Raw genomic sequence first — 9,956 nt, forward strand, 5'->3', positions numbered from 1 at the left:
CCTCGCCCCGCCCCCTCCCTCCCCTCCGCCGCGCCAGCCAATAGAGGCCGTGGAGGGGCGGGACGGCTCGGCTGTCGTGAGGCCGCCTCGGCCAATGAGGGGGCGAGCCGGGCCGGGGGGCGGGGCACCGGGGCCTTGTCACGCTCGGGTCCGTGTGAAAACGGGGGTTCCGAGTGCAAAGCAAAGTTTTTTTGTAAACCGTCTGCAAAGGCGGGGGGGTTAAGACGGCGGCCGCCGCCGGGTCGAGCTCATTCGCCGCGGACGCCGTCTCCCGAGCGCCTCGGACCGATGCTCAGCCGCCCCTCGGCACGCAGTCGCCCTCCCGCGCCCGCGCCCGCACCCTCCGCCTCGCTGGTCCCGGTCCCGCCGAGCGCCGGTGCTTGAGTCGCTGCGCGGCCGGCGGTTTCCCCACAGCGCCGCTCCCGCTCGCTTCTGCGCCGCGCCTCAGGCCGCCGCCGCCGCCGCCATGGGCTGCTGGGGCCGCAACCGCGGCCGGCTGCTGTGCATGCTGCTGCTGACCTTCATGTTCATGGTGCTGGAGGTGGTGGTGAGCCGGGTGACCGCGTCGCTCGCCATGCTGTCCGACTCCTTCCACATGCTGTCGGACGTGCTGGCGCTCGTGGTGGCGCTGGTGGCCGAACGCTTCGCCCGCAGGACCCACGCCACGCAGAAGAACACGTTCGGCTGGATCCGCGCCGAGGTGATGGGCGCGCTGGTGAACGCCATCTTCCTGACGGGACTGTGCTTCGCCATCCTGCTGGAGGCCGTCGAGCGCTTCATCGAGCCGCACGAGATGCAGCAGCCGCTCGTGGTGCTGGGCGTCGGCGTGGCCGGGCTGCTGGTCAACGTGCTAGGGCTCTGCCTGTTCCACCACCACAGCGGCGAGGGCCAGGGCGCGGGCCACGGCCACTCGCACGGCCACGGCCACCTCGCCAAGGGCGCGCGCAAGGCGGGCCGCGCAGGGGGCGAGGCGAGCGCGCCGCCGGGACGGGCGCCGGACCAGGAGGAGACCAACACGCTGGTGGCCAACACCAGCAATTCCAACGGGCTCAAGACGGACCCGGCAGGTGAGCGAGCGCCGCCGGGGTCGGGGACTGGCGCCCCCTGGCGCCCGAGCTGGGTGCCACGCCCCGCGCCCGGGTGCCCGGCGGTGGTTCCGTGCCCACTGAACAAGTTTGATAATGATGGGTGGAGGGTGTGTGGGCCCTGGTGAAAGGCGGCCTTTGTGAGCCGCGGCGTGTGCTTCCCCGAACTGACCACCTAATCCGGGAAAATCACAGGTTAGGGACCTGCCAGGGCACGTTGCACGTTCGGCGCTTAGGGTTTGGCGGAATGGTGTTAGACCTGACGGGGATGTAGTTCCCTCGTGGTTTTGATGAACATTCTTCATCTCGAGTCCATGTGCTGCTGGTGGAAATTTGAAAGGTGAAAGGTGAGAGTGTTGGAAAGAAACAAGAAAGAACCAAGCCAGCATCGCCCCAAGCTGGATGATAACATTTTGGTTGCCGCTTTTCATGCCGTTTCAAGTTTCAATCCCTCTGAGAGGCAGGATAACTTGTCCAGTGCGCGGTGGAGTCCCGGTGGTGCATGGGAAAGGTTTTCTCTCCTTCCGAACAAAGTGAAACTACTCAGGTGTGCTGTAGGACTTGAACTTTTGTTTTGTTTTGTTTTTCTGAGTGAGGGTTTCTCTGTGTAGCAGCTCTGACTGTCCTGGAACTCTCTTTGTAGACCAGGTTGGCTTGGAGCTCACAAGAGATCCTCCTGCCTCTGCCTCCCTCCCAAGTGTTGGGATTAAAGCTGTGAGCCACCACCCAGCCGAGTCAGTCTTTTAGATAATTTAGTGATTATTGAGTTCCAGCCTTATTGGTAGCTGCAGGTTGTGTATTTTGTTTGCTTGGAGTTTTTTTTCTGAGACATGATTTCTCTGTGTAACAGCTCTGGCTGTCCTGGAACTCCCTTTGTAGACCAGGCTGGCCTCAAACTCAGGGAAATCCTCCTGCCTCTGCCTCCCAAGTGTTGGGATTAAAGCTGTGAGCCGCCGCTGCCTGGCAGTTTCCCCAGGTTGTTGATTTGTCAGTTTGTAAACCCCCTCTACCAAGACACTATATAGAACATAAATGATAAACGCTAAAGTCTACAGCCACCTTTATTAAGCAGTCTGCCTAGTGCCGCTGCCCAGAGGTCCCCATCAGATCGTTTGTGTTAGAGGACTTATCCTCAGCTGTGCTGAACTGAAAGCCCTAAATTTTGTTTCTCTTTTGTATGTGTCAGAAAAGTGAAGCACAATGTTTCCAGGACACCAAGGAGTAGTCGGGCAGGGGCGAGGGTGGGAAGGAAATGAAGAAACAATACCCTAATGACACAGTCTGGTCCTCCCCTATGGTTGTGGCCTGGCAGTACCCAGAGGTCCTCTCATTATGCATTGTTCCCAGCATACTTTCATTGTGCTTTTTGAGAAAAAGTTTCAACTTCTTCACCCCTAGGCAAGATGTTTATCTGAATAGTTTAAATGTGTTTAATTAAAAGTGTATTGTTTGTTGTAGAGCCAGAAAAACCCAGAAGCGAGGATCTGGTGGATGTACAAGTAAATGGGAACCTTATCCCGGAGCCTGAAGACGCTCTGGAGTCGGAAGACAACAAAGCGGCGCAGCTGAACATGCGAGGGGTGTTTCTGCACGTCCTCGGTGACGCCTTGGGCTCCGTGATCGTAGTCGTGAACGCTTCGCTCTTTTACTTCCTGTGGAAGGGTTGTTCTGAAAACAGCTTCTGTATAAACCCATGCTTCCGTGACCCCTGCAAGTCGTCCATGGAGATGATCAACGGCACGCAGGCCCCCATCCTAGAGGCCGGCCCATGCTGGGTGCTCTACTTAGACCCAACTCTGTGTGTTATCATGGTTTGTATACTTCTTTACACAACTTACCCGCTGCTCAAGGAATCTGCTCTCATCCTTCTACAAACTGTTCCCAAGCAAATTGATATCCGGCATCTGGTGAAGGAGCTGCGAGCCGTGGACGGCGTGGAGGAAGTCCACGAGTTACACGTCTGGCAGCTGGCCGGGAGCAGAATCATCGCCACCGCTCACATAAAGTGTGAGGACCCAGCTTCGTACATGCAGGTGGCCAAGACCATTAAAGACGTTTTTCACAACCACGGAATTCACGCTACTACCATCCAGCCTGAGTTTGCTAGCGTAGGGTCTAAAGTAGTCCCGTGTGAACTTGCCTGCAGAACTCAGTGCGCTCTGAAGCAATGCTGTGGGACCCGGCCACAAACCCAGTCTGTAAAGGATGCAGAAAAGGCCCCAACAGTTAGCATTTCCTGTTTAGAACTCAGTGAAAACCTAGAGAAGAAGCCCAGGAGGACTAAAGCTGAAGGCAGCCTTCCTGCTGTGGTGATAGAGATTAAAAACGTGCCAAAAAAGCAGCCCGAATCATCTTTGTGAGTCTTGAAAAGGATGTGATATTTGACTTTGCTTTTAAACTGCAAGAGAAAATAGACTCAATTGAAATACTAAGTTGCCAAGTAGTGTAATTGAAGTCCTTGTCTGGTCGCAGAGTTTAATTCTATTTTTGTAAGAACATAATGGAACTGCGTAGTAGAATTAATGTTCTCCATTACAGCCTAGTGACTACTAGTGCACAGTGCAGCGATGCTGTAGCACGCTTGAAAGCCAGTTTGACACTATGTTACATTGTTGTTTAAAGTAAGTATAAACCTTATATGACATAATGACATTTGATTCCCAGATTTCCCATGCTAAGAATTAGGGGGATAAATAAAATTGTTACTGGAATTTCTCTGCTTTTCTTTCCCCCATTGTTATACATTGTTAGGATTGTGATGGCGAGACCTTTCAGGCCATCCAGCTTGTCTCCGCTGATGTTTAGGGGTAGCTCCTTGCCCTTTGAGATCATAAACATAGCATAATGGCAACGTGTTTTCCTGAGTGACTCATTATTATTAGCAGGAAATAAGAGTACTTAACTATTTTGTATTCTCTACTGCTGAGTGATAATCTAGTAAACAGATAATTCACAAAATGAATTAGAGTTTACACATAGTGGAGCAAGCAAGCAGGGGAGGAAGAAAACCAGGTAGGCTATTGTATGTGAATATGGAGATTACATATTAATCAGGTGGTTTTAGTCTTACCAAAGCCGCTCCACACGTGTGTGCCAGCGTGGCTTTCTCTCAGAGACCAACTGGTGTTAGCAGTGTTTGCCTAACAGTTTCAAAATGCATGAATATTTTTGAGACTGAAGACTTGGTCTTTGTCAACTCAGCTGTTAATCGCAAATTGTGTCTTAAAAACCTTTCCTAGTGACCGGTTAGACGCATTTGGCCTCTTTCAGGCACAGCAAGCGCAGTCTGCTTCTGCCAAGAGCCATGACTTGAAGGGAAGAAATCGGACGGTTCCTGCGGTTTGGACATTGTAGAAAGCAGGTTACTAAGAAAGCCTCTGGTCTCTGAGCCACCTGTCTGGACATGCTCGGTTTTCCACCGGCGCTGCTGTAAGACGCTGTCCTTTGCACCAGGAAGTCGCTCCCGGCTGCCCTTCGCCACAGATTTCAAATCCACGCACACATCTGAAGATACTTAAGTTATATTTTCCTTAATAGAGAAAGGTTCATGCTTTGTGAAGAGAATGTAGATTTTTTTTTTGTCTTCAAGAGAGTGACTATTAATATTAGTTGTGATAGCTCTATTTTTCTAGGGACAAAGTACTCTGACTACTTCAATAACTTTTATAGCTGACTACTTTTGGGAAAGTTAAACTTTTGGGATTTGAAATAATGAATTCATTGCTTAATAATCTGAAAGTGGAAGTGTTAGTGTATGACAGTTACTTTTGAAGGGATGGTCTTTCCCTGAGTGTAAAGAGCCTGTTGCTGGCAACGGGCCTGCTTATAACAGCTGCATTTTCTGCTGAGAAATTTCATTTTAGGAACGTAGTTTGTAAGTTCACATTTACCGCTCTGGGCCAATCAGCAGTCCGCATAATGCTTCATTAGTATGTGATCCAACCCCTTGACAGGTGGTTACTTTGAATTTTGCAAAAATTTGCTTTTTTTCTTTTCTTTTAAACATGGACTGGAGCGATCTATGGGTGAGAGAACTGGAGGTAGTTGTCTGGCGCACACCCTGACTGGCACCGCACAGGTTTGAGCGGTGTACTGGTGAAAGTGTGTGACATCCAGCCAGTGTCCTTCAGACACACTCTGGGTGGGTTCGTGTCAAAGGTGCCCCAGGAACTGGAACAAGAGCTATGCTGATTTGTTTTTCAGAAGTGCTTTTAGGTTTTTTCAGAAGTGCTTTTAGGTTAAGTGGCTTCTGTGTAAAAAGTACCACAGGCTCTTTTTTTTTTTTTCTTGAAAAGTGTTTATCATAGCAAAACATGGGCACCCACTCACCTCGGAGTTTTAGAGAATTATTTATTTCTTTACAGTGCACTTTCTAACCCATTTTTAGCTATATTAGCATTATCTTTAAGAAAAAAAAGACATGTTTTTATATTTAAGTGTTATGGGACTTGAGTGTCTTTTCCAAATAGCTTCCTTTCGCTGCTCTCCTGGTCCTGTGTTTGGGCAAGGCCAGGGTGGACCTGTCTGTCATCTGGAGCTGAGTGAGAAGGTGCTGCATGCTCCCCAATTGCACTCAACCAGGAATCCTTCCAAACCACGTGCTCCTTGGAAGAACGGATTTCATTTTCCACGGTCAGCTTTTAACTTGTAGGAGTAATTCTTTTCTGGGTAGTATCTACGTTGTAGAAGTACACGCTAGAATATGAAAAACAGTCCTCAGACATTTTACTGTATTTTCACATTCAAAAGAGAAGCAAGATGCCGAATGGCTTTAACCTAAAATGTGTAATTTGAACAGGAAGGGTTTGGAAAGTCACAGGAAGCTGTGTGTGTGTGTGTGTGTGTGTGTGTGTGTGTGTGTGTGTGTGTGTGTGTGTGTGTTGTCAGCATTCTGTTTTGAGTTTCGGAAAGCTCTGAGGGAATGGACGAAACCTAATGTGGAGTATTTGGTATGTAAACTGGCTTTGAATGTTCTTGCTGTTTTACAAGCAGATACCATTTGAACAATAAATGTCATTAAGCTGCTGTCTTAAGGTAGTCATACACAGATATGGAGTGTGATTCTACAATAGAAAATAGTTTAATACTGCATTTCAGTTAAGAAATAAAACAGTGTTAAGAGGTCTTGGGGAGGTGGAAGGCTTTTGCTGTCTCTGTGATGGGAACTGTCCTATGCTTCACGGACTGGGAAATGTGACTGTAATCTCACTATTTTGATACAGCACTGCATATATACACGTGTGTATGTGTATATGGTCATGCTATTTTGTCTTACTAACAAGCTCTGGAATATTTAGCAGTCATTTTCACTGGCACAAGAGCCTTTTGTATACTAATCAATTTAAACTTTTAAACCAAAAATATTAAGGTTCAGTGTCTGGCAAAAAGATGCTGAGGCGAATGTGACATAGAATTAATATGTGGTTATATAAAAAGACACGGATCGCCGTGATAGGGCTCTGCCTTGAAACAGCACAATGGAGCGTCAGTGTGTCTGATTCTTTGGTGTTCTCATGTTGGGTGTGTCTGCTGCCACCTGTCCTCTGGGCCAACAGTGCGGTTGATGTGGCTCTCAGCGTGTTGAGCGCCACTACAGACGGAACAAGTGCAGGACATTTTCCCTAATTTCTCTGTGTTATGACTGTGTGTTATTTCCAAAGCTGTTCCTACCTCACCACGAGGCTTTATGGATTGTTCTGTATTATAAATGTTCTATATGAGACAAGACTACTGTGTTTCTTCTCATTTATTAAAAGTTAAGTAGAAAAAAAATAAACGAATTTTAATATCTACTTTGTTTTATGCTGTGGTGGGTAAAGGAGAAATGGGCTATAGCACAGATTTTACCAGCACACAGTTAGCCTGCGGCTCTAGGTAATTTCCAGTCTTTAGTTTTAAAGTTACAAATGAGAATACTTTATACGACACCTAAAACTCGTGCAAAAGGCGCCTCAGTGAGTCCACTTCAGGGCAGTACAGATGATTGGAGTGAAAGCTTCAAGAACTTGCGTCTGGGAGGCAATGGTTTACAAGTCGACGGACAAGAAACGCACGAGGAGACGGCTAAGTACAGAAGGTATTCCAAAAAAGGTGGATATGATCAGAGAAGATGGTTTAAGGTGGAACAGGGTTGAAGGCAGAAGATGACAGACTAGGATACAGAGCGGAGTTGAGAGAGAGATGGTGACGGGTGATGTCATACCGGCGAGTTTGTTCTTAAGATTAGTTTTTTATGTGTGTTGAGTTAGTTTGCATGTTTGTGTACCCTGTGTGCCTGGTGCCCTTGGGTCAAAAGGTCATTGGATCCTCTGGAACTGGGACTACAGGTGGTCAGATGTGTGGGTTCTGGGATTTGAACCTGGGCCCTCTGAAAGAGTAGCAAGTATGCTTAACTGCTGAGCCATCTCTTAAGACCCCCTATTTTTAATTTAAAAAAATGGTGTGTGTCTGTGTGAGTGTATGCCACACATGGCCTGTGGAGGCCAGAAGAGGGGGTCAAAGCCCATAAAGCTGGAGTAGGAAGCAAACTCAGGTTGTTCAGAAGTGCGGGCGATGCTTTCAGACACTAAGGCGTTCCTCCAGCCTCCCAAACCTAATTTTTGAATGGATAAAGTCAAAAGAGGACTGCGCTTGATGCAGAAAGGAAGCCGGGTGAAGCCAGTTTCGCCAACGGCCACGCCCACCTGTGCCTCAGGTGGCTCCACTCTGTGCACACACTGACACCCTAGTAACCGGCTGACCTCAGAACGAATAGCTCAGTCGACGCTGTCTTAACTTCCCATCCAGTCCTGTCGGGGAGAAGTTGCTGTCTGAGGCAGCCGGGATATTCCAAAAGCTCCCACCTTCCCCCAGCCAACCCTGCGGGCATGCGACACACAGCTGAACACGGGTGTCATTTTCGAAATAGGTGAGCACGTGGAAGAAGGCAATTTTAACAGCAGGTGTTTCCGTACCTCCAGGATCAGGACCCGTTTCTGCTACCGTCATATCTGCCTTCAGTCCGCCGTTTATGACATGGGCATTTGCTTAAGAACCTGTTTCTAGACTGCAAGCTGAGGTCAGGCCTGTTTACCTTATCTTTATTTCCTTGGGATATTTGCAAGGACTAGGATCGCTGTAGGTATTGACAGGTGTTTGAATGACGCTTTCAGGATGGCGGGCAGGCTAGGAAAGATTCTTTAACAGTTAACAGATGCACTGAGCACTTGGTACTTGTCAAGTATATACCAGTTCTTGCAGAGCGGGCCATATTCCACTCTTCGAGCTTCTCTGAAAAAACAAACAAAAGAAAACAAAAACCCTCACCCATTGATGGATCCAGACCTAGCCAGAGGCTGGACAGGAGGTAGCTTTCTTCCCATCCCCTACCTAAAAGTTCAAAATGAAGAGTTCTTTGTGGTTCAGTCCAACGAGGTTGACAGCAAAGTCGACTGAGACACACCAAGAAAGCATGGCCACCCCCCAAAAAAACACAAAAAACTGGGGGAAAGAGTTTTTAAATCACTTGATATTTATTTTAAAAGTCCAAGTAATCACTGGATTTAAACCAGCACCTTCTGCTCTGAATTACACTTTATCAAGTTGTGACTTAGTGTCAGTTTTTTTTTTTATTTATGTGGGAGAAAGGAATAACATGTTTTTTGTTTTGTTTTGTTTTTTTGGATTAAGAATCTTGGTTTTAATCCAGCCTCATGGATTAAAACTGGCGGCGTTTTCACTCAACGAGTGGCCAAGTACTGTTCCACATGGTGCTTCGGCTGGAACGAGGGACACTGTGGCTTATGTAGCCTGGGGGTGATGTTGAACACCTTTTGACAAATGAGTAAGCAGATCATTTGTGCTCCCATGATCCATCCTGGATGTTAATAGTCTAAACTTTTGGGGTTCCCTCCCTCCTCCTGCCCACTGACAGGACACTCCTCTGCTGATATCCCCTATGGAGGTGACATTGTACTTGGGAAGACACAGAGGTCTGGCCCACCGTATCTCTTCTCATCTCTCCTTGCACAAACTTCAGTTTCACCAAGAAATAGTGCTCACATATCTGGAGAGTCAAACTGAAGGTCTCAACTGGATTTCTGGGTTTATAATCCTGATAAAGGGTCACCACAGGTTCATGTAGCCAAACGCTGTTCAAAAAAAAAAAAAAAGGATCTGAGAGAGAAAGCAGGTGCGGCTGTCTGCGTTGTGGAGACCCTGGCTAGCTCCTGTCAAGTAGAGAGTAAAAGTGGGGTTCCAGCAATGTAAAAGGAGTTCAAACCTCAACATCTTTTAAGATACAGAATTGAATAGTCTTAAAACATATGACTGGCCGACTGGCCAAAATTTCTTTCCTAATGGCAGAAATGCCAAAAACAATACTAGGCTAAATAACTAGAAATTTTCATAGCTTGGAACAAAGGTAACTTGGAGATACATGTTCTGGGCTCTTGTGTTGGGCTTTAGGTTTCTCTGGGGTGATGTGAAGAGACAATACTTATTAATCTTGAATCTATACCCTATCAGCAGTCCATGCGCTAGAAAATAAGGCCCACTGTGGTAAACGTGGTTCCCTAAAGGAGTGCTTGTCTGCATCCCTAGGCCCTGTGGGCTCTGTGTCTGTCCAGATCCTCTGCAGCTGTCAGCATGGGGCCAATCCAGAGAGCAGAGATGGGGTAGAGCTGATATGGACCCAACGTCATCATAAGGCTCCTGAAAGAAGAGGCAGAGGGCCAGTCACAGCTAGTGATGGATGGCTGAGAGGCCACAGCAGGAGCTTAAGTGAGAAGGCCACCTTGAAGAAGAAGGAAGGGGGCATGAGCCAAAAAAACACAAACAAGAAAAAAAAGGCTTCGATTATGGCCACCTTAAAGAAGAAGAAGGAAGGGGGCA

At 48.0% G+C, this 9,956-nt stretch overlaps 1 protein-coding gene across 2 annotated transcripts; it reads left to right on the plus strand.

Annotated features, from left to right (window-relative positions):
• The first annotated feature begins 87 nt into the window (after positions 1–87).
• Slc30a1 (solute carrier family 30 member 1) lies at positions 88–6,856 on the plus strand. Of its 2 annotated transcripts, XR_001228955.2 has the most exons (3): positions 88–1,067; positions 2,544–3,706; positions 4,356–6,856. XR_001228955.2 is itself a non-coding variant. In XM_005348891.2 (2 exons), the coding sequence occupies exons 1-2, from the start codon at positions 467–469 to the stop codon at positions 3,443–3,445; spliced, it is 1,503 nt and encodes a 500-aa protein (XP_005348948.1). In that variant the 5' UTR covers positions 88–466; the 3' UTR covers positions 3,446–3,796. The 2 variants fall into 2 exon arrangements, 1 of the variants encoding a protein (XP_005348948.1); XM_005348891.2 differs by lacking the exon at positions 4,356–6,856 and having other exon boundaries at positions 2,544–3,796.
• Positions 6,857–9,956: the final 3,100 nt, after the last annotated feature.

This window comes from Microtus ochrogaster, chromosome 6 (assembly GCF_000317375.1).
Source record: "Microtus ochrogaster isolate Prairie Vole_2 chromosome 6, MicOch1.0, whole genome shotgun sequence".
Taxonomy (NCBI): Eukaryota; Metazoa; Chordata; class Mammalia; order Rodentia; family Cricetidae; genus Microtus; species Microtus ochrogaster.

Excerpts from the sequence above, each read along its gene's own strand:
- Slc30a1 (XM_005348891.2), top strand. The coding sequence starts at position 467 with ATGGGCTGCTGGGGCCGCAACCGCGGCCGGCTGCTGTGCATGCTGCTG. Across the intron at positions 1,068-2,543 it reads GCTCAAGACGGACCCGGCAG|AGCCAGAAAAACCCAGAAGC; the intron begins GTGAGCGAGCGC and ends TGTTTGTTGTAG.